The following is a 25,342-nucleotide window of genomic DNA, read 5'->3' on the forward strand; positions in this document are numbered from 1 at the left end:
CCGATATTTGGCATCTGTACTCGCACATTCCTAATAAAAAAAATACATACTAATGAAACAGAACAGGTTGCTTGTTATATTTATATATATGATTTAGAATAGATGTTTTCTGTCACTCACTTGGGAGGTTTCTCCACAGTGCGGTAAGAATTAAAAGCCTGCAGCTGATTCTGTACAGCATTGAGTGAGTTAGCTAGCTGCCGATCATTCAGAGTCACTATTGTCTGCTCAATCCACTCCAGCAGCTCTGACGCCAAGGTCTCATACTTGTCTATCAGCTGATCAGCCTCAATGGCATAGTCAAGAACCTGCAAGAGAGATGTAAGGATTGACGCAACTGGCTAAGCAAATAGCAACCACATACTCATTGGGTATTTAGGATTCATATAAATGTATGTAGGTAAAGTACATTATATTAATTCACATGACAGCTAACCTTGCCAATACGTTTGCCCTCCACTGCTAGCGCTTTCATCTTTGAGAAGTAATGGTAGTAGGTTGCCACATAAGTAATGATGGACTTCTCATCTGGCTGATCAACATTAACATCTGGGAGGAGAAAATAGTGTTTTCAGTTCAGTACACATTTGGAAACAGATTGTCAGAAGTCACTAATGTGATGTAGTGTCATCTATACAATAATTGAGCCTAGTAATCCATCAATCAGGCCAGGGAATTAGTGGTTCAGTGGAAACACCCGCTGTAGTACAAGTTACATAAGGCTTTGTGTGTTTGTAGTGGCCTTAGCCACTCACCTTCTGGATCCAGCAGCTTAGTAAGGCCCATTTCCTTCTCGGCCACATTGAAAGCATTCTGGAGATTGTAGTGAGCGTTGGACCTTTTCAAGGTGTCAAATTCAATCAGGTCAGGTCTGCAGAGGCCAGGGAACAATTATTATTGTAATAGGAACAAACTGCACGGGGAGGCAGGATTGAAATGCGTCATCTCCTTTTCATGCTGCAGAGAATTAGACCTTGAAATAAATTTTACAATCTATTAAAAAACTGATTAGTCTCTGATGATAGACCAGGAAATTGAAAATAGTCAATTGGAGAAGGGAACTACACATAAAATATATATCTTAAAGAGCTATGTTAATGGTAGTGTCATGGTTTATATACTGTAGGCATCCTTCAGTAATTGCACTGAGAGCAATGCTAATCTTTAATAACATTTAACCACTGTATCATTGCAGTTTTTAAAGACACTGCAGTCACACTCATACCTTAACAAGATACTCTAATAGCACTATTACCTACTGGATGTGCAAGTGACTTACCTAGAAGGGCTCTACATATAAAATAAGTGGGTTATTATTTCTGTGATCTAGGTCATCTCACTCCTTTTTTTATTTTTATCTTTAGCCATCCTACAGACTGAGGAGAAGACCTGATTAAAACACCCCTGAGAAGTGTGATGGCACTGCAACAAGTGGCATAAGCTTTAAAAAAAAAAAAAGATCTACAACCTTGGATTGAAAAGACTTCCATTGAAAGCGCGAACAATGGCGAGTTTCATTGCACATACCAATGTAGTAAGCAGCATCAAGTACAAGGAAAAGTCAATGACCTGTGTTTGTGTACGATGGCATTGAACGCTAGACCATCCCGCCAGCTGGTAGTAAAGTTGTGGATGTTGACATTGGGGTAGCTGCGAGAGCCAGGACAGAAGTGATAAATCATTGACACGAAACACAGGTCCAGCAGGGATTGCTTTAGGGGAATAAATGGCCTAATATCTTAGACATATAATGACTGTTCTCTCAGGACGATTCCTCACCCGGCGGTTTTCATTTGGCACCACAAGAGGAGGGCATCTTTTGCGGATTTCTTCTCTTTATTGTCCTCTGTCTCAACACTGATGTCTTGAATCTGTGGCATCATCATTTGTTAATTTAATATGGTGCCCACAGAACACAATCCTGGATTATAGCATGAGATAGGAGATTACCTGGAAGCGAAGAATTATGGTCCAGATGAGCCCCAGGGTGAGACGGTGATTCCCATCCACAATATCATGTGATCCCATGTTTTCTAGATGGACCTTTTGTTCTTTGAGGAATTGCAGCGCTTTATCAACATTTTCTAAGCAGTGGATGCGCATGCGGCCTTTAGTGGGTTTTGGCTGTTAAGCGAGAGAGGCAAAAAAGATCTAGGTTGTAAACGCCAGTAGAGAAATAAAGTCACACATAAAAATGATGAAATTAAGCACATGATGTGTCCTTCCTCATAACTTTTGGGGCCAGGAGAGAGACAGAGATAGATTTTTTTCTGAGAGGGTTTCAAACTAGGGTTTCAAATTAGGGTTAGGGTTTCAAACTAGGGTTTTATATTAGGGTTTCCTAATAGGATTAGGGTTTCAAACTAGGGATTTGCTTTATGGTTAGGGTTTCAAACTAGGGTTTTACATTAGGGTTTCAAACTAGGGTTTCAAATTTGGGTTGGGGTTTCCCTAACCCTAAAGTAAAACCCTAGTTTGAAACCCTAATCCTATTTGGAAACCCTAATATAAAACCCTAGTTTGAAACCTTAAGCCTAATGTAAAACACTAGTTTGAAACACCAACCCTAATTTAAAACCCTAACGCTAATTTGAAACACTAACCCTAATGTAAAACCCTAGTTTGAAACCCTAACCCTAATTTGAAACCCTAGTTTGAAACCATAACCCTAATGTAAAACCCTAGTTTGAAACCCTAACCCTGATGTAAAACCCTAGTTTGAAACCCTAACCCTAATGTAAAACCATAGTTTGAAACCCTAACCCTAATTTGAAACCCTACTTTGAAACCCTAACCCTAATGTAAAACCCTAGTTTGAAACCCTAACCCTAATTTGAAACCCTAACACTAATGTAAAACCCTAGTTTGAAACCCTAACCCTAATGTAAAACCCTAGTTTGAAAGGGTTAGGCTATTAGGGTTTCCAAATAGGATTTGGGTTTCAAACTAGGGTTTTACATTAGGGTTAGGGTTTCAAACTAGGGTTTTACATTAGGGTTAGGGTTTCAAACTAGGGTTTCAAATTAGGATTAGGGTTTCAAACTAGGGTTTTACATTACGGTTTCAAACTAGGGTTTCATATTTGGGTTGGGGGTAACCCTAAAGTAAAACCCTAATCCTATTTGGATACCCTAATATAAAACCCTATTTTGTAACCCTAACCCTAATGTAAAACCCTAGTTTGAAACCCTAACCCTAATTTGAAACCCTAACCCTAATGTAAAACCCTAGTTTGTTTATACTAGTAGTTTTTCTACTGACCAGCTGTTCTCCTGAGAGCACTTCCAGCAGGCGGATAAGCATGCGGCCGTCACGCAGGTCCGTGTACAGGTCACCGATGCGACAAGTGACTCGGCCTAAGTGAGAGTTCACCCATTTGGTAAAGGTCTTCTTCTGCACAGCTTCGCGCTCATCTGGAAAGGAATCACAAGGAGAGAGAACGTTTTTTAATCAACAGTTGCATTGCAACAAGTATAAATACGAATCTACAACTTTAAACCTCAGCGAATAGACAGTAAATCCTGAAGTCCACTCCATTTTCAATAAGATTTAAATTACACAGATTATTGTATTAACCACTTAGGAAGTGCTTTTAATTTGTGTAACTTAAACTAATATTTTGTGACATTTCTGCCTCTATGTTATGGTGGTTAGAGAAGTAGAAAGTAATTAAACAAATAAATCAAGTGACAATAAAAAAGTGTTTAGCACTATTTTAGTGAAATTATAGACTAAGAATGAATGATTTTAACACTAAAAGAAGATCAGACATATGGACCAGGGGAATAAGAGGCTAATCCTTCTCTACCATGCAGCTAACAAGGTGGCCTCATTTCTAGGACATAAGGTCTTGCTTCCTTTTCAAAATGCTATTCCAGTATGGCACTTTGTGAAATTAATATAACAATAATAAACTACTACACCATTTAAACAAAATAACTTAAGTATGGCAAGGCAACACATTGCGAGTTATTAATAGATAAAGTCCAAAAGGGTAAAGTTCAGTGAACATGAGGAAACAAAAGACAGCAATTGTGCAATCAACCACTCTAGCAACCATTTAGAGGGGGGGAAAAAGAACCAATTCTAAAATTTCACACATGCCTGCTAAGGTGGAGCAATACCACAATGCATTACACTTGAACTATTGCTGGTTGAAGGTACTTCCTCTTTGAACTTTTTCACATTTAAATTGGAGAAAGTAAGAGTGGTTGCCCTGTCCACTGATCTTTCAAAGTGTATACATTAAAGCTCTATTAGCATCTCTACCTAATGTTTGAACATGAGTCTAACGTCTATTAATAAGATGTGGTTAATTTATCATTATATGATGTGGCTAACTTCTATACCAAGACTTTTATAACACTTTATCGGCTAATTTCAGATGACCATTACGGTTATCCTTCATTGATTGATTAATCAGCCTAGGGTCATTTCATTTCAAATTGTCTGATTGTCACCACTAAACTCAAGGCTTGCTCAGCACTTTATGTAGGAAAAGGAAATGACAATGAATTATTTTTGCAGTGCTCTAAAAATGTCTCATTATGCGCTAATAAGAAAGCAACAACCCTACAGGAGAAAGCAAAAAGATGTTAAAGAGTCTGTGGTATTTGATTTGATACGCTCTATTTAAGGTGGGATTATTCTATCATTGCCTCATCAAATAAAATAAAATGAAGAGGCAGACGAGGATGGAATTTCCCACAGTTGAGTCAGCATTAGAGTGCTGCAAAATGAAATAAATGTTTAAAAAGGGCAGCATTGTGATGTTCCGTGGCACACCCCTATTGTTACACGGCACACCTCTATTTAGAAAACTCAGCCTGCTATTAAGAAGCACTCAACTGGCATTTTGTGGTTCAATGTGAAAAAAAGTTGAATGCGAAAACGCAAGGCCACATAATACTTAGGTCCTTTTTATTGCTGTATGACACACTTGGACGGAATGTCATCAGAGGTAATCATGGGGCAAAATGATGTCTACGTAAAACAAGATGGCTTCCAACACCTCCACCTGTAAAACTAGAATGTTACAAGTGTGCTTTTAAAAATCCAACTTTTCCCTATAAATAACCAATGGGTTATATTGAAAGATGAACTTGTCCATAGGCTTGTTTATGCTGTGACATAATTCTCAAATTGAGGCGCAGACAATGGGTCCGCGGACAGCAGTCTCGCAGACGCCATCCTGCCAAAGTTCAGGCACAGTGGCCCTAATGACAAGGCGACGGAACAGGAAGATTGCCGGCAAACACATGATGGCTTTGCTGGTTATGTATCATAAGCAAACGCACACACACTTGTCATCAGTTCCTGCCATGGCAGATGAGAACAAACCTTGGGCAGCTGTTTTCTCTAACAATATGGCACTAGTGGGTCATGTTTGTTCATGGGAGGCTAAGCAACATTGTTGTAAAAGTTTAACTGCTTCTTTTGAACAGAATAGATAAAAGTCTAGAGATCAATGATCACATATGAGGTCATAGTCAGCCCTGTGCCAAGTTTCTTATTTCACTCAAACTAACTTGATATGTAGCAAAAATGATGGCAGACTAAATGTCTGTGTTTTGTTGTGGATGGGCTTGGATTAACTTGTTGTTTTTTAACACAAATACTGCACACAAACATACACAGACGTTGATTTACTACATGTGGCAGTGAGCAAAGATTTACTGCTTCAGTTCTCAGCAGTTGTCATGTTCAAATAGTGCCAAAGTTTTCTGCTGTGGCCAAATACAAGCAGTGAGCATACCATATGTGAGGGGTGAAAGGGGAAAAAGAAGCATTCTTTGAATTCCCAGGAGTGAAAATGAGTTCAATACATGGATCGCTGCATAGTCATCGAATCCAGGATCACGCTGCCGCAAATGCATGACACCGCACTTTGGTTCGGTGTCGTCATTGAGGGTAAGAAGTGACCCCCGTCTGAAAATAGCTCACCATAGTAAGCAGCATTTCACATGATGTGAAAGTAGAATACAGTCTACCTGACTGATACGTTCAGGCATATTGTGATAAGCTATCACAAAAAGATACCAGAGAACTAGTTCATCACAAAAGGTTCTGACGAGTATTTTTATACTTTTCCCTGTGAAGCCTTCTTCCCTGGCTCTCTAAAATGCCCTTGATCCCATAAACTTCTGACGTCCCATCTCACCCTGAACTTGCATAATGATTGCTTCTGGTCACCATGTCCTCGCAAAGAATGGATAAACAAATGTCTGCTTTAATCTGCTTCAGTGACCTTCTCTTGGCCATCCCCTCAGTAGATTACGGCGCAGGAACGAGGAAATCCGTGGGAGTACGTTTTTGTCTTACATTTCAGCTCTGTTATTTGAGGAAAACCAGATACATGGTATTTTAATGAACAAAGGATAAACATAACCCTAAATCTTAACCCTCACGATTTTAGAGCAGAGACTTTGGGATGTAATTTTCCAACCGGCAAGTGAGATGACAGATTACTCCTTCACCACCCGTCTAATGATCTGGGAGTGGACTGTTCCAGTGATGAACATGTGACATCAAGTAAAAAATAACTTCCTGTATTTTTATCCGAACCCTTACCAACATTTAATGGGTTCTTTGTCCAATTTTTGGGTAATCCAACTAACTGTATCAGTCATTTTACTACCTCTATGTCAAAATGACAGCCATGAGGGATAAATAACTAAGGTATTGAGGGTTTTTGCAACTTTTTCAAATCCAATCATTGGTGCTTAAATAAAACTGTGCAAAAGTGTGTTTGCAAACTGCAAAATATAACCTCGCTATGAAAGCGGAACTGCCTTTGCTCTACTCTGCAACTAAAAGTAGGACTGTGGTAAAACTGCCACCTTGCAACATGAGGTATGTACTCGTTTTCCCCCTCCTACTTACAACCGTTTGAGGTCACATGTGCAAGATAGCAGCAAAGCAGCATGTTTCTTTTTCATGAACTCAGATGAGGCTCACAGGCCAATAACCCCACTTTTGTGAAGACAGTGAAGGTATCAATGTACCATTCAGGTCATGCTTCTCTGGCATCTGCAGCTGCACTTGATAATGCGTTACGTGTGGGGAGGAAGGGATTGGCCAAGGCCAATCCCATGGGAGAAGAGACCGAAACAGGGACCACTAAAGCCACAACATCTGGACAGAAAAGAGAAGTGAAATGTCAACAAGACAGTAATTGTCCCTCAAGCTTCAAAATGGACAGCGTCTTGTGACATACTTCCAAGAACAAACTGTCAATGTTGGTCTAACTGTACAAAGAAAGCGGGAATTTTATTTGTTTTGTGTGCTTGTGTGTGTTTCTACGGATGCTGAACTCTCACAAAGGCAACGTGACTCTCAGATTCGGCTGCAGGCCACTTGACTAAGAGCTTTTCGATATATGAAGTTACAACACTCAGCAGGGAACTGCTAGGTTTGAAAGCTAATATTTGAAGAATTCTCACAAAAATGTCTATGAAGAAGACAATGCAAAGCTGTCTTGCATGGTGGAAAATGCCGTAATATACTGTACATATTATATTTGGCACGCTTTGAAGACTGTGAATAATCAAAATGAGCTACCATTTTAAGTATTTTAAAACAATCATGCCGAGAAGGAATTTAGACCACACTATAGTAAAGTTCAAGAGTCCATAGAAGGTTAACACAGTGGGTAACTGGAGGTAGAACAAAAACAACATTCTGACATTGATTACACTGACAAGCCTCACAAAAAAATCAAACATAAAAACAAAATTCTAATTTTGTACTGCCATTCTGACCACATAATATAAAGCTCATGCTGCGATTTGTGAAAATGATTGAGAACATGCAATTTATTCATTATCTATAATCAGCAATATCACACCTTCTCTTTACTGGGAAAAATAAACTGAGTGCATAAACAAAATATTTTTCTTCAGACATAAATTTAACTATGTGGCTCACGCTTTCATTACGGTTATCTACTTTAACTGTGGTTAATGAGTTACTTGCGTTATCCTTCAGACATTATGTGCCACAGGGTCAGCTCTTGCTTTGTATGCTTTCTACTTAGTTGTGGGCTGAGAAACTATTTGTGTTCACATTATTTCTAAATTAGAAAACAGGTGTGACAATTTCCTTTTTATGACAGTTAAATAATATCACCGCGTCGAGACCTGATATTAGTTTAACACTTTGGTCAAATGTGTTAATCATCTACTGACCTTAATGGTTAATGACCCTTTGCTTGTACAGTCATATTTAACCACCAATGGTGATTACATCTTTTATCTAAAAAAAATCCAGGACTTAAAACATTGGGAAACTTGTGTGCCCATAAGAATAGGAACGCTTCCATTTGTGTGACATGTTGAGGCTCAGACACTAAACTATGTTCATTTTCAAATCTAGCAGACATCATGACTTGAGTGACACCAAGAATGAGCCTCAAGTGCAGTCCAACCGGAAATACAAGAGTTACTCATAAGACGTGTGACTATGGAGTGGATATTTACAGTTCTGTACAACAATACTTGTTTTACTGTTGCATGAATATTTACATGAATCCTGTCAGTGGATCTGAAACTATTAATAAAATCTCATAATGCTCTGATTACAGGACATGACTATTTTTGCTTTCTTTGCAGCAACAGATACAATTTTGTCCTTTGTGGTGTCTTCATGTTGTCTCTATGGATGCAATACTATTTAGCATTTACTTCTAAATTCATTAAATGTTTGACATTGTTGAAATACAGCTAAGCACTTGTTTATAAATTATATATTTATCCCCCCCACCTCCCCACCTCAAGAAAGTGTAAGAAAACGCTCCTTTTAAGAGACCCGCAGATGAAGTGCCGGAAGCTTGCAAAACACCGAGACACTTATGCATTCCAGTGGCACAAAGCCAGTTGCACGCACTGTAATGTGAACACATAGACAATGACTGTGAATACCCTGTGGCCTGTGAATAAAACGTCTACAACTTCAAGAAAACAGGCCCCACAATAACGTTGTTCAAACTGTAATTTTTGACACAAGAAAAAAAAAAAAGAGAATGTTTTCCCATTGCAACCTTTCTGCCCTTAATAAAATGAATACAAAATTAAAATACGTTTTGGGTATACTGCAATCACTGTTCAACGTGTGCGCAGGGCACAGACAGAGCCGTGCATTGTGATAAGCTCAGGACAGGTGGCCTAGTAATCAGGTGCCACACTGTCGCCCTGCTTTAGACACCGAGCGGAAGCCTAATGTGTGCTTTCATTGATAGGCACAAATCCATAGCAAAAATCACTTCTCGAAGTCAAATGAGGTTGTAAGAAATCTTACCTTGCAGCTGTTTAAACCTTCCTTCCAGGATATTGGAGTATTGCACCTGATTAACAAATGCTGCAGGAGACAAGCAGGGCTCCTTGTCTCTGTGGTCCCATTCCATGGCCTTGTCTCTGGATTTCCCTCCAAAATATTCCTTTTAGACACAGTATAAACGTGGGCTCTCCAGCATATCACAGCAAAAGGAAAATCTTCCCACTTTAAGACTGCATCAAATCCTTTCAACGGCTTTACATAAGATCAACCTTTTGGATATCCAGAACGTCTTGGTTTATAATTTCCTCTAAATCCTCACAACGTGTTGAAGTAAGGCAAAAGATGAGCTAAAAAGTTGGAATCCTCTACCTTGTCCAATGCAAACGCAAAAAATACAAAACTGAAGAACAATATAGTCTCTGTTTTACCTCCTCGTGTGAATCATTTCACCACACTAAAAAAAACAGATTAAAATCTCTTCTGGTTCCAGGAAAGGAACATTGAAATATTCCTCCCAACAAATTCTTCTTCTTCACATTTGTTGGAGCAGTGCACTGTAGAAAAGGCTAACAGGCTGTGGTCGGATTGCTGTGTAAACAAAGCCTGCTGTGCCCTCCTCGTCTCATTTGCAAAGGTGTGCTAAGGGAGGAGCTTCCAAAGAATGGTGGACAGAAGAGGGGAAGGGGGAGGTGTGGAGGTGGACTAAACCATTACGAGCGCTTTGCACGGTGTAACCGGAGGCAGATTACTCACAGCCACCTTAATTCCATGGAGCAAAGGGGCGTGGTCTGCCAAGAAGGCACAAACACCAAAGTGTGTTATCCGGTGTCTCGCTGTACGCTTCTTTCTCTCCTTCCTCTATCATTTTCTAAGACAACATTTATTCTTCTTTTTTTTTGTGTTCCTCTGGACAATGTTGCAATACATGATAAAACACTTGAGACAAGAAGGAAGTTGTTGAGGGGTCTCGACTTGACAACACAGCAAGCTCTTTCCTGTCCTGATATTGAATTATGTCTTTCTTTCAGGAAACCTATTAGCAGGGTTTGAAGTGGAGTGTTATCTTTCTAAAACAATTACGGATCAAGCTTTATTATCTCATTTGATGTTTTGCTAGATAAAGACAAATATAGAATTAGTACATTGTGTGTCTCTGTGCCTCTCATTTTTACAGCACTGTCATTTACTTATTGGAAATCTTGTAATGTACAATTATTACTCTGATTTAGAATGGTGACAAATTGTCAGAAAAAAACATGGAATGATGCGCCTACATGTGCAAAGAATTACACACACAAGTCTATAATAAAGGGCATGAGGATTTAGGGTCATGGCCTTTTTTCATTTAGCGGCCTTTGGTCTGGTCAGGGGGCAGAGTTAAAAGGGACTGTTTATTTTTTTTTGATCCATGTACTGATGAGCAAGCAGCATCTGGTTTGGTCTCATTAGGAAATGAACTGCCCTGGGTCTTATGTGACTGTGTGTTTATGGTGCGGTGGAGGGGGGCTCGGACTAATGAGATCCAACGAGTATGTGCTTCTTCCTGATAGAAGCAATGAACAGAGAATAGAAAAAGCACTATCAAGAGATGGGAACTGAGAAATATAGAAGTAATAATGGTCTGGTGAATGGACACCCACTGTGGGGAGTAGGCAATGAGTGCAGATAGATGGAATGTATTTATGGCAAACTTCAAAGATGAGAGTGACTTCTGTACAGTCTGGAACAGCAGAAAAACTATTAAAACAGGAAAGGATCCAACAATAATACAGGTATTAACGAGTCAATAGTGTGACTGTGTACACAGGATGCAGGTCTTGTAAGTTGGAAAAGGTGGGCGGTAACTTGGCCCAGGGGGAAAAAATTTACTGCAGCATGTCAAAGAATGTGTACATCAAGCCTGTACTTGTCCAAGTGCGATGGTATCGCAAATATTCATGCTGGAGCACACACTTTTTGGGTCTCATTCAGGCAGATGACAAAACGCCGAGTAGAACAGCCCTCTAGCTTCCTCTAATAATATGCCAGCTATGATATAATGCCTTGGCGTCAAGACAGATGGCTATGTCATGAGATGGATGTGTTTTATGGGCTAGGAGGAAAGGAATTTCCTTTTATTTGTACATGGACATCAAAAGTCCTATTTTACACATTCTTCAACAACAACTGCACTCAGATATCATCAGAACCTTTGTTAGAGTTTGAAACTAGTAAAGTTTTAATTGTGGGTGTTAGGGACTCTTGCTCCCCTCTGCTGGGTTTTCCTCAACACTGCAAGTTGTGAACAACTAGGAGGGCAGGGAAGTTCACAGACACTTGGTAAACCTAGAGAACATAAATATGTAGGGATGATTTTTGTTTGATATCACCCTTTTTCAGATTGATACCAGTGCAAATACTCAACTCTTGAGTAGTCACCGATACCAGTGCAGTTCGAGATGTAACGATAACGAGAATTTCTCAAAATTACATTTGCCATTGTCAAGTTACGATATTAAAAGCAGCACATCGCCATTTTTATTTTTCACCCGGGCAATTTTCTATTTTTCTCTTTTCTAATTTCTAGTTCTTAATCATAAAAACGTCCACATGAGGGCAGCCGATAGAGTCCATTTGACATCACGAGTACCAATAATTTGAAATAAGGTACTCGAGTACTGAGTACTGATACCAAGTATTGGCCCGATACAGATACTTAGTATCAGTACTCGGCCATCAATATGGGTTTCTTAAGAGGATGGATGAGGAGCAGTGTCTGCGATGTACTAGCACTCACCAAGCTTGAAGTAGCTAAGACTAAGCAGATATGGTTGTGTTCAGCATCTTACAGCCTTACTTAAAAATGCATTTTTATCCAACCGAAAATGCATTATGATTTCAAGGTTGGTTTCAGCGAACAGACATTTTGTATGTCATCGCTTTTGAGACTCCACACTGAAAAATCTGTTGTTACCAACTCATTATTTCTCTGTATTACTATGCACAATATGCAGTGTATTGGAAGCAGAAGCCTCTATCTAACATGGGTCTCTTTTGTATCTATTTCTGTCTCGCCCTATAATGACCAAATTGCATCTCTTGGGCCACAAGGAATTGTGTTAGTACCTAACTAGAGAGCCTAATTAGATTTGTTCTGATTAGTATTAGTCCTTGATATTTTCTTTTACTGTCATTTTTGTAGCAACATTTCTAACTTCCAATTAAAAAAAGCTAGTCGCAAGGCTGTGTAAGGGTAAATTTGTACAATAACCTAGTAAAAATGAAGTTTCACATACAGATGACTAAAAGTACTCCTGCCAGGCCAATCTCATGTAAATAAATAACCAAAAGCTACCTCCAGTTAAAAATGACCTCATGAAAACAAACTTCAGTTTCACTTCTTTAAGCTGTTTATCTAAAGTGAGGCTGAACCCACCTAATCGTTGAAGCAAATCATTAAGGACAACACTTTAGCTATGCTCAGAGCCAGACTTCAAATACAACCTGAGTGATCCAATCACAAGTGGACAGCTCTAACTGAAAGTACACACTGGATCACATAATTGCTAGTCAGAGTGAAAGCAAATGTGGATGATAAAAGGTCATCTAATCAGCAACCCAATCAGAGACCATTAGTTAAAGATGGATTGCATGCTATCTCCAGACTGTGGTGGCTACGAAGATAAGGTCAAGACTCAGGATGTAACCAGGCCAGTGTTTGAAGACTGAATGTAATCTGTATCTTGAAGAAATGTATGCCAGCCAAACAACCCTTCCTGAAAAATTTCCCCAAAGTGACTAACAGACTAAATTCAGATTCATTAAACCATACCTGCAAGAGCTTTGATGCGCGAGCGCTCAAAGAGGCGCGCGGAACTGTTTTCGTTGTCCCATTCGGTCTCGGCCGCCAGGTCCCAGCGGTTGTTGATGTCATTGTACTGCTGCTGGATCTCCAAGCTGTCAAAGTCTGTGGGAGAGATGGTGCTCATGGTGTCCAGGCGTCCAGGCAAGAGGAAAATTCATCCAACCTAAAGTCAAAAAAGACAAGGTCATTGCACACTGCGTTGGTGGGGGATATTGTATAAAAAGCTGACAGCTGCACAGCTTTATATTCCACATCTGATAGGAGCTTTCACTGTACAACTAGCTGCCAGATCTTATGTAATGAGATATTGGGTATTTGATTTTGAGTCAGAAGCCAGTGTGTCTTTATGATGAATCAAAATTGCACTATACTTATTTAACTGTTAACTCTTTCCATAACATCCTATTTGTTCCAACGACAACTTGAGCACAGTTTAATTGACAAAGGTAACAAACATTACCACTATTTCAAATTGTGTTAGTACAGACACAAAATAAGTATGAACACACAAATGCCACCCTTGGAAATCTGTAAAGGATTAAACTCCACTATTTAAGAGCATTGGTCAGATTAATGCCATTGTCCATGACGAGTCAATTCACTAACAACAGTATGCTGTGACTGCAGTGTGTATATATAGTTGGGGTGGGAACCTCAAAATACAATACGATTCGCGATACATGTGAATCCTGTTACATGGCTTACAAGGTGATACATATCCTGATATTTCATAGTAGAAAACAAATTTGCACACCCAAAAATCAACGATTCTCTAACAAAGCAGGACTTCCAAATGGAAAATGATGGTCCACCATCCTTTGGTTTGTTGTCTAGAAAAAGATCAGGCATAGAAACAGCAGCCCACTATGACCATTAATTATATATCATGAACATTTTTCTATATACCGCCTGTCTTCTTGGCCCTAGTTACAGAAAGGCCAGAAAAAACACCATTGACCCCCTTCCCCCCCCCCCGAACCCATTGCATTATTAAGCATGTCAGAAATAAAAGCACACTGCATTCAACACTGAAAGTAAACCTTAACTCTTTGACTGCCAAAAACGTTAAATAACGTTTAGTAAAATCCTATGGAGGAATGCCAAAGACGTTAAAAGACGTTTGTTTCAAAACAGAGGTGAAACTAACCATTTTCTGTTGTTGATTACTGAAGAACGGAATAAGGTAGAAACAAACTTTTTTTTTCTGATGAAAGATGAGAGTCCAATCTTTCATTTGGTAGTATGTGTGTTTCCATAGTCCAAACACAACATTTTCTGTGGACCTTGAAAGATCAGTCAAAATGCTTAAAATCGGCTGGCACTGGGGACAACCCGTTTCTGAAAACGTCTGGCAGTCAAAGAGTTAAAGTCAAGTAAAAATAAGACACACACATTCTAGTTATGTAAAAAAAAAAAAAATCAAACAAAAGCTTGAAAATCTTATTAGCAGGAGATTAAGGAGTGGCTGGGAATAGGAACTAAAGGCAGGGATTAGTGAAGAAGACAGAACACTGCCTCCACATTACCCCCCTCAACATTTCACATCACATTCAACTAACCATACGACTGACGGAAAATGTGCTAAGGTGCTGAAAACTAAACTCTTCATTAATCAGAAACACAATTTCACTACCGCTTCCCCCCAAACACTGGACAAGCATCCTTAATATGTATCACAATACACCCCATTTCTGTGGGTGTGGTTAAAGGTGGTTGGGGGCTGAAAAGGGCAATGAGGTGAAGGGAGTCTGGCAGAGAGGCAGGGCAATTCTGTTCTGGTAACAAGTATGAAGGGTCGTTGTTCAGTGTCTACGTTAATCTCTCCTCAATGGATCAGACAAACAATCCCCCTGACCTACTATGATACAACCTATTTCTCATCCTCCCACACACCCTCATACACAGTGGAATGAAACCACAAACTAACTGGGATGACCTACTACACTTACCGCCACTGCCACAATCACACACTGCCTGGAAAAGCCACACATTCGATCCACCCACTCAGCATGAACCCATATACTGCACTTGAGTGTTTTAGGATTTGGCCCAATGTGGCTCGGCTCAGCATTTTGAATCACACAAGAACAAGAAGATAGCAACAACTACTTTGGTTGTTATGGGTAACCAGGCAGGATCCTCTTGAGGACAATATTTCCAAAATAACCTTCTGGAGGTATCAAGATGCACAGCCTGGAGCTATTCCACAATACAGCTTCTTCATGTTAAGACCGGAAAAGGAATGGACAGATATTGAATTAAAAAAAAGGGGGGCATTAAAAAGGGTTCCATAAAAGAAAATCCCCTTGAGGCATAATCCACAAATTAAAACTAAATGAATAACAACACAAATCAAAGTGTCTTTGTAATTTGCAGCTAAAAACAAAAAACAATGACATATATTGAAGAAATTATTGTTGTCTTATTTTATCTTTAACATATCCGATGCAAGTGAGACTAGGGCGCTCCGACCAAGGGGAAGTAGGCCATCCGGCGGTGCCCCGGGGGGCTAAAACTCATCCTCTGACCTGACAGACGCGTGTCAGCCTATTGTGCAGCGGCGCAAGCTGAACGCCGGCGAACAGAGCCGGCGGCGTGACGGGCAGCGCCACCATTCTTTCCGTCTCCCCTCTTTGTCACCCCTCCTTCGCATCCTCATCTCTGTGAGCCCATTCTCCTCACCCAGCTGGACTGTTTGTCAATGTGACCATGTTAATCAGGAGCGGAGTAAATGAGAAATTGAGTCCAGAATCAGTCGCCTGCAGGGAATTGCATGGTCTGTGTGTGTTAGCCAACCACACAGCCACTCGCCAAAAGTGGAGTACAGTACTACAGTATAGAGTAGATACAAATGCAAAATACACTACAAAAGAGACCTGTCAAGGTTCTTTAGTGAAAAAAAATATGCAACATATAACAATTTAATTATTGGAAGGGTATAGAATGAAAATTCGGTGGTTATCGTCCCTCCCATCAAATATCATGACAGTGTAGTGCTTGTTACAACCACAGCAATTGCATTCGAAATGTCACCACTTGTAATACCCAATATCAGGTCGGACTGGTCACCTGATAGAACATTTTGCAGAATGTTCTTTCTCGTCATAGCAACGGGTTTCAAAAAATACTTTAGATCACCTGAAGAACAACATATCCAAGGTGAATTCTGAAATGGCAGCATCCTGTTTTGGCGGTTGTCTTTTGTCAGTAGGAACTGCTCCAAAAAGCAGTCCAGTCCAAAAATTATACAAAGGAACACAAGTGGAATGTCTTCACCTGAAGGAAATTAAAAGTTCTGGTAAGAGCCCTGTGATAACATTGTCACATGTTTTTTTTCTCACTACGTTTTGAAATTCAAAAGCACTTTCAGACAGTCTGCGTATGTCTTGCGTGTTAACAGTGTGTGTTTACATTCTAAAATAACAGCTTCATCCATTAACCTGCCAACAGTGTGAGATTGATCATTGATTAATTGTGAAGCAATTGAACCAAAGGGGAGTAGTCCACTATTTAATTGAATGATTCAGTCTCAACTAGTCTGTGGGGTCTTATGAACAACATGACATCAGCTAAGGGAAGACGAGCTACATCGGTGATTATGACTCCTTTAGTCAGCAATCTTCTGCTCAAGAGAATCCCAATCTCAAACTTCCATATAAGCTTAGTTTGCAAAGTATTCATCATACCTGGGGCATCTTCGATTAATAGGCAGTGCGGACATGACACTGCGTGGAAACTCCTGATGAATTCCCATCTTTTATTCAACATAAAAGCTCTCCAGTTTTTATTGCGGAGGGTTAATGTTGGTTTGATCGGCAACTCTAACACAACTGGATGTTGCTAGACTTCCTATTTCATTGAAATGATTACTGAACTGAGGGTACACACAAGAGTTTAAATACACTCACTAGACACACAATAAAAGTATCCCTAAAACTAAAAAGCCTGTGCCAACAAACGGCCCCATACAATGAAGGAGTCAGCAGAGAGCTGGGACAGTTGTTCGGGCTTTTCCTGTTTGTAGCGACGAAGCAGCCAGCGGCATGTAAGCATCAGAGGCCCCTCCACAGGCTGTTGATCCCAGTCTAAATGCATTGCTGAATAGGACAGCGGGCTCTTTTGTTGACCTGTAGCATCACATTCATCAAACAACCAAGCCACCGTGTCCTCCGCACGCAGACACAGACATGTCACTTTGATTCAGCAAACCAGCTTTGTGTACAGAATAAAGGAAAACATCATTAGTTTCTCTTGTGCATCAGGGAAATCATGCGGCACAAAAAGAAAATGTGACAAAAGTGTCACTGCGAGGCAAGTGATCATTTTTCCAAACCTATTCAGCTCAAAACCCAATTTAGAATATATTGACTCTGACTCACACCCTCGCCCTTCACTAAACATAAACTGCCGCCACTTCATACGACCCGGTCTGACTAAGGGGTCCGCTTGTCGCAAAGATTAGTTTCGAGTAACTGATGTCAATTTTGAGATTCCTACAAAAACACCCTTCTTAAGGTCTCTATTTTTGTGTAGTCAAAGTGTATGAAAACAAGTGACTGCAAGTAGTAGACAATGTGCATCATTTAGCAGACTTGTCATTACCGCATCTCGCGAAACCCGACTCAAATTAACCAGGAGTTCCTCAACTCTAAAGTCATTTTCACAAATGATTTATATGAATGCACACAGCAAGTGGCATGAAATGTGAATTAAATATGAGCACTGTTAAACTTGTAGATGAGAAGATGATTATCGAATTGGAGTGACTTGTAAATACTGTACAGTATGTTTAAAGTGTTGATATGTTGCTTATGTATTACTTGGGGGGGGCTTTGATGAACCATCAAACGGTCTATCAACGATTCCTTAAGGTTTGGCGTCAATATCTTTTTGCTATGGACCTTTGAAAGGTGTATTGCCAAAACTTTAAACGTGTTTTTCTCAGTTTTAGTGATTTCAACCTGCCGACATTGAAATTGCTGACTGTAACTTTGTCAATTTTTAAGGTGTGTTATATATAATTTTAAAGGGGATTAATTGTAGAATTTGAATAAACGAATCTCAATTTTCATTTTTTGACTAATGAGGAACATTTAGCCAGTCTGTCACATTCTAGAAAACTCAACATCATCATGAGGTACTGATTAGCAAACAATTTCCATTCTACTGGGTGCATCTAATGTTTACAGCAAGATAATAAGTAACAAATTGTGTAACTAAATTAAGTATGTCAACACTCACTTCAAGTACATCATTCAGTGTACTACTACTGACATTGATTTTTTTTTTTTAAAGGCGTACACACAAGCTTTCTTAGTATAATAATAGCAATGGAAACAAATGTGACTAAACCATGCATGCAAGTTATTTTTGTATAGTAAGGCAGTTCCCATACAACAGGTTACCTCTCCCGTCTTGATGGAAAATAAACAAAGCATTTTCTTGACTTTATTTGTTTGTTTCCTCTTTGCTTAGTTTGTCGAGCGCCTTGCCAAATGGCTTTTTGGTGACGCGTTAAATTAATGTCTCATTTATTCTTTAACTCATTCACTGCCATTGACGGCTATACAGTAGACGTCAAAAATTCATTTGAACTATTTCTATTAGTTTAATTTTTTTTCCACTTTTGCTAACAAGAGTATGAAAACCTAGATTTTTTTATTGTACAGTCAGAACAGATATAAAATTTGTGATTAATCGTTAGTTAACTAGTGAAGTCATGTGATTAATTAAAAATTTTTTAAAAATTATCGCCTGACGCAACCACATTTTAAAAAAAAATCATTACAAATAAAAATTAAATTTGTATTCGTAATTAATCGCATGACTTCAATAGACTCACGATTAATCACAAATTTTATATCTGTTATAAATGTACAATAAAAAATGTTTTCTAGGTTTTCAGAAAAAAAAGAAAAAAAAAGAAAAAAAAAGTTAAACTAATAGAAAAAGTTCACATGAATTTTTGTCGTCAATGTAAGTGAATTAGTTAATATTGATGTTATGGCAATACATTGGAGGAGGATTGGGTCCTGAAGAGGAACCACATTTATTATTAGGGTCTATAGCTGGAAATATTAAGGAAACCCTGCTTTGTGGGGACCCAATAATTTCTCATGAATTATTCATTACTAGAATAATTTGTTGTATACACCATTTTGGCCACATATCCAGAGGGCTACTGTAAATTATTTACTACAGTACATGGGGCCATCTACCAAGATACAACTAATCCTGCCTCCAGACAATTCCCTCAATAGCATTGATTTACTGTACTGGGTGGAAATGTTGACATGTGGCCCTCTAGTGGCACTGTCCTATTCTTTCAAAAACTTAGGTGAAATCAACCTATATGAGCAATCTTATTTTACATAGTAAAGCTAATGTGGCTGACATACAGTTCCAGAAGGTGTCAGGAATACATTTAGTTGGTCTAGCGTCCATAGTTGGGCAGAATGTTGTCTGAGTTGTTATTCAAGACCTAATGAGGACAAGCGGTATAGAAATGGATGCATGGAAAGTTTCCATAGTAGATGGAAGGTTAGGGGTCAAAAAGGTCTGAATACTAATCAATCATGCAATGAATGTAAAATTGCAACACAATGCTATGGCCATCCTTGTACGCAGTGACTAACTGTCCTTATATACAGAAGTCATTGTGCAATCTTAGTAGGAACTAAAAATGATCACAGTCACATTCTGTAACATGACATACATACGTCATAAAGAAAAGAGACAAGGCAATTTAAATATAACCACTGAAACATTCAGTTTTCTATTCCCACCATAGTTGGCTGCATCAAAGCACAGACAAGCTGTAATATGTGTATGGGGAGCTATATTGACAACCACGATCATACAATATTAAAGAGAATTCCCTTAAGTGAACACCGTAATGGTCTGGGCAAGAAAAGCAATTAAGTCATCAATAAGCATACACATATGGAGCAACCATGTCCAAACCGCCATTCATTCTTATGAGCAAATTTTAAACCGCTGTGATGCTGTTTGTCATCATGTATGTTAGGTCAACTATAAGTTGGATGAAATATGGTGTAATGCAGTTATTTCCAACCAGTGTGCCATGAGAGATCATTGGATGTCTAATTTCACTTAATTGGAAATTATTTATTCATTATAATAAATGTTTATTTGTTCCACTATCCATGCCAGCAATGCAAAGTGACTGGCAGAACTATAAAACGCTCTACAGGTAAATAATTAACCTGTGTATCAACTTTTTGTGACATTTTTTGGATTGGTGGCGTGCCATGAGATTTCTTTGTAATATAAAATGGATTCAATAAAGATTGGGAAATACTGCTTTAATGCACATGGTTGTTAAAATAATCAGCAGCCATCATAGCTGATGCCTTCTTGCGGTGTAGGCCATGCAACATATATCTGTCCTATCATAATAACAGCTCACGACATCGAAATCAAGAAGACAAATTAAAGGCAGAAAATATGAGACAAAGAATAAGCTAGCTAGCAGGTAAACGTTGCTTTAGTGCCTCTACAGCTCCACAGTGTGGACGCAGCATGTTGTCCGAATGTGGCAGGCTTTGACATGGATTCAAACAAAGGCAAAAGACAGACGTCCTGATTGATGGCTCCCATTTACTACACAAACGAACGCCTTGGCCAAACAGCTAGCATTTGAGCAACAGATGAGCCCCAGTGTGGAAAACATTACTTTTGTCATCATGTTGAACAAACACACATTTGGCGACGATAAGCTATCTGCTGGCATGGGATGCTAATAGCTGCTGTGGGCTAACAGCAGTCACCTGAATGATATCACTCTCCTCTCTCATTAGCTTTGTTATTAGTGGGTTAGCCAGAAAGCCAGTAGAAGATGGACGAATGATGGGGGAATGTGCTTACCTGTTGTTTTGTCTTCTGCCTCGGTGTGTGCAATTGTACCCTATCGCGTAAAAAATGAATTTAAACCGACATCAAACGTCAATCGGCGCGTGCCACTCCGCCCGCTAATTCAAATGGTTAAAAAACAACAAGAACAAAGGGTTAAAAAATAAAATCCCAAAATATGCTAATCATGTCCCTCCGTTACATCCGCATCATCGAACAACAAAAAAAATCTCCTCCGCGCTTGCTCTCAATACGCCGTATTATAAAAGCACCCTCAAAAAGGCCTTTTCGGAATCTAGTTGAAACACATGAAAACGGTCCGCGTTGGGAACATATCTGACGAGAGGCAGGTACGAGGCGGATATCCGCAGCAGCTCGTGGCCGAGCATCTGACGCTCCGCCCGGGTCGCTCCCGCTGCCTGCGCTCCAGTACAGTGGCTCGAAGAAAGAAAAAGCGGTGGAGGTGCTGCTGCTGTTGGTGGTCGTTCGGCGTGTGCGCGGGGGAGTGTGGGTGGGTGCTTGCTTGCTGACCCTTGCTGGTCACATGCGAAGCAGCGTGTACGGATTCGGTGTGCTTTCTGCATTTACGATTGAACGAAACATAAAAGCACAATATGGTGCTGTCCCTGGTGCTAAAAGCAAAAGCCTGCTACCATATTGTTTTGTATTGAGATGATACGTTTCATGGGGTTATAGTACAAACACTACAACGACTACTACTGTTAGCAAAATAGCATGTATTTTGTTTGCCTAATACGCTCTTAAAACTTCTGGGTTAGAAATTAATCCAAATTGGGTGGGGGAAAAAAAAGATTGAACCAATGCTCGGTTGTTTAATCTCAACACATACGGTTGAGGATTTGACATGGGGTAAAAATGACCCATAGTGATGAATTAAATCTATCAATAAATAGGTTATCAAGTTACCTGTGTAGCTATGGTTAAAAATAACACTAATTCTATTAGCATCATTTTTTTAAGATTTAGCCAATTTAGCCACAGCGAGTCACTCGCATGATATGTTTGGCATACTTTTTACACCGTATGCCCTTCCTGACGCAACTCACATATTTATACAGGCTTGGCACCAGCAGTGGACCCAAATGGATGTTACATTTCAACCAGACAGGTATTTGAACCCCATTCCCCATGTCCAAAGGCACCTGTGTTACCGACTGAGAATTTTACATTAAATTGACTTCAATTTCAGTACACACCACAATACTGTACAAAATGGCCACCAGCTTTAGACCGCCAAAATCCAATCTTCAACCCAATCTGCTGGGTCAAAAATAATTATACCAACCTTGGGTAAAAGTAACCCAATCTTCCACAACTACACAGTGAGTGGGTTAGGAAAACAACCCAGCATTTGTTAGTGTGTCACATAATTGCCCAAGTCATTTTTAACATACTGTCCTAAAAATTATGTTTTTTCTTTGTCTGTGTTGATTCTTAGCCATTCAGGTCAAAGGTTGACTCAAGGCAAATTGACTTTTTGTTTGTTAAATTTGTCTTCTTCTTTTTTTTTAAGTTTGAAAATAACTTTCACAGTTATGCTATACTTTTGACTCATTAATCCATTTTGACATTTTCTAAAGTTGAGCCAATTTTGCATATCGCTGTAGGCCTGTATTACTGTATTCATTATTGTAGCTTCAGCTCGAGTCTCTACTTGTGTGCTACGAGTTGTATAGTTATAGTTAAGACTAGTGGAGACAATTTCTTGTGTGGTATCTTTTGTTTTTTTTCCAAACTTGCCCAATAAAGATCACTTTTATTAGGTTGGAAATGTTCTTAATTAAATAAACTAATGTAATTGTAATAGAACCGACCTGACATCTGGCAGCGTGGATTAATTCCCCACTCAGTGACGACAAGAATGCTTGTTGTGCACTAATATTAAACCATAAATTACATTAAAAACAATATACAAAAACATAAAGGTCTCAAAGGGATCTTAGTATTGAAAGGATGTTACAGTAAAGGTGTCATACTGTCACAAACAGTAACATTCCAAGAACAAGATGTCCCTTCTAAAATGTCGGGAATAACATTCACACAGAAGCTCAGAGCTGAGTTTGGAACCTGGAACCTGGAACCACAGGCTGGATCAAAAATCATTCCTGGAATACGCGAAAATCCCAAGACACTATCGGTGGCTTTCAAACATGTAAGCAGTTCAACTCAGAGCACCTATTTTTGGGTCTGTGTGCTCCATCTGCACTGGAGGGGGTGGCTACACGTGCGCTCGTGGGTGTAGCTAAACCAACAAAGTGGTACCGGGGAGGACTTTATGGGATGTTGGGCCGTCTTGGGAGGGCCGAGCAGTTGGGAAAATAGCACTCCATTCATTACAAGCAATTTGCGGTTGTGAAAACGCCGAGCCGGGTTTTGTCGGGGATGTTTGATTGTAGCCGAAGCGTTCCAACGAGTCTTGACACTTGGCTATTAATTTGAAATATTTGATATTGCACGGAACATCCAACCACTTTTAATTGACAATAAGTTCTCCATAATATTCCACTGCTTGTACATTTTTCTTGTGTTGTTTATGTCGTAAAGGGATTTAGGGCAATATCGTGCTTGGTGCTTTTGAGCAAGGCACTCACCATCTGCTCCAGCAACACTGCATTACCTGTGATGGAACAGACTTTTTGTGAGAAAAAAAAATCTTTATTTAAAAACTAAAATAAAAAAAATACACCCAAAGCTGTATTAGCAGAACAGGATGGTCCAAAGAATTTAAATTTGTCTACTTTGGTGTTACATTAAAGCCCCTCCAATGAATTTGTGTGAATATGTGTCAACATGTTTAGCACACACCCAGCATGTTTACACCCCTGCGCTCACACCCACACCCCTTGCAGGGAGCTCATCCCCAATCCACTGTGACAAAGGGAAAGAGCTGAGTGCAGAATATAAGTCTGCCACTGACTGCCAGAGTGCGTCCAGCACAGTGCTTTCTGCAGATTGCAGCAGTTTGAGCTAAACCCCCCTCTGTCTGCTTTCTATAGATGGGACCCGGACGGGCGGGGTCATCTTTGGTGCGTGCGGCAACGGGGGCGGGGTCGCGGCGGGCAGGCATGCGTTTGGCAAAGTTGGTGTGACTGTGCTTACACATGGTTGGACATGATCTGTGTTCTTATTTTCTCCCAGTGAAATGTGGGAATGATGTTCCCAACCTTAAAGCTGAATCATATGACTCCAGTTAAGGAGAGGTAAAGGAGGAGGGGCTCTGTGTTGACCTTTCAGAATGACAAGAGGTGCAAGAGAGACTACTCTTCTTGGAGCACGGGAACAGTCGTAAAAAGTAAACCGTATTCATTTGCTGTAATCTGGAAAGGGTATATAATAACCTGATTTGCACACTTGATTACTGTATTTCATTAAATAGTGCCTAGTGTATTTATTTACCCAAATGTAAAAACCATCGGGCCTTAATTTGAAGTTTATATTACCGTCCTTTTTTCTTGGTCCCTATCATTAATCCTACTTTTGTGCGTGCCCTACTACAAATAATCAACAAAAAAGTGAGAATAATGTTGATAATGAATTACTCTTAAAACTTTCATAATTGCCTATTTTAACAGATTCAACCATAAATCTATCACAAACTCTAGCTCATGAGGGTTCATCAGGGTTCATTCAAGGTTTGAAAACTTTCGCTAAACCTTCACTTAGATATTTAATGGAAAAAAACTTGAGGCGAACGTTTAGAGAAGGCTTAGAGAACATTACGAACTTGTACGAACCCTGACCATAAGAAATCAACATTCGCTAGTTTATCGCAAACGTTCGCCCCCAGTACGATGCAAACTTTACAGATGTTCTATATTAAAAAAAAATATTGCACATGAAATGGAACGGAGAAGACTCTCCTATGTCTTTTACCTGACAAACAGAGCTAGCCTCTCTATTTAAACGTAGTGCTTCAACATACCTGTAGTTCTTTGTGACTTATTCCTTTGTAGACAAGACTTTGGCGCCATCTTGTGGCCACTTTGAGCATCATGGAAAGAACGCAAACCTGTGAATATGGGAGCGATGGCGGATCGGGTTAAAAAAAAAAATGCTAATATGTGGGGGGCGGTATCATTCAGTTGACAGACAGACACACCTGATGCTTATTTACGTCACAAAAGGTAATTTCAAACTACATTAGCAACTGGATACACACACACACACACACACACACCTTTTTTTTTTCCAAAGTAGAAAAGACAATGCTTGCTTTAAAGAAGGTTTGTGGTTAACCGAGGACTGATAGAAAGAGACAGCTCATTTCAGAAAAGTCATTGCTAGCTAAGTCTGTCCCCTCCACTTCCACAGACTCTCCACGACTCCTACTTA

General features: G+C 39.6%; 1 protein-coding gene across 5 annotated transcripts in view; it reads right to left on the reverse strand.

Annotated features, from left to right (window-relative positions):
* sptbn2 (spectrin, beta, non-erythrocytic 2) overlaps positions 1–21,494 on the reverse strand; it is a 34,649-nt gene extending 13,155 nt beyond the window's left edge. Inside the window, exons 1-10 of one of the 5 annotated variants that reach the window (XM_077545809.1) lie at positions 21,005–21,493; positions 13,085–13,280; positions 9,295–9,408; positions 3,262–3,413; positions 1,951–2,124; positions 1,780–1,871; positions 1,570–1,650; positions 756–871; positions 437–549; positions 121–308 (exon numbers count right to left, since the gene is read on the reverse strand). In XM_077545809.1, coding sequence (XP_077401935.1) covers positions 121–308; positions 437–549; positions 756–871; positions 1,570–1,650; positions 1,780–1,871; positions 1,951–2,124; positions 3,262–3,413; positions 9,295–9,408; positions 13,085–13,241 — 1,187 coding nt within the window. In that variant the 5' untranslated portion in view covers positions 13,242–13,280; positions 21,005–21,493. Of the gene's footprint in view, positions 1–120; positions 309–436; positions 550–755; positions 872–1,569; positions 1,651–1,779; positions 1,872–1,950; positions 2,125–3,261; positions 3,414–9,294; positions 9,906–13,084; positions 13,281–21,004 lie in introns of those variants that run through there. The other 4 variants (XM_077545804.1, XM_077545806.1, XM_077545805.1 and 1 more) reach the window with 4 other exon arrangements.
* Between the last annotated feature and the right edge of the window lie 3,848 nt (positions 21,495–25,342).

The sequence above is a fragment of the Vanacampus margaritifer genome, chromosome 16 (genome assembly GCF_051991255.1).
Source record: "Vanacampus margaritifer isolate UIUO_Vmar chromosome 16, RoL_Vmar_1.0, whole genome shotgun sequence".
Classification (NCBI taxonomy): domain Eukaryota; kingdom Metazoa; phylum Chordata; class Actinopteri; order Syngnathiformes; family Syngnathidae; genus Vanacampus; species Vanacampus margaritifer.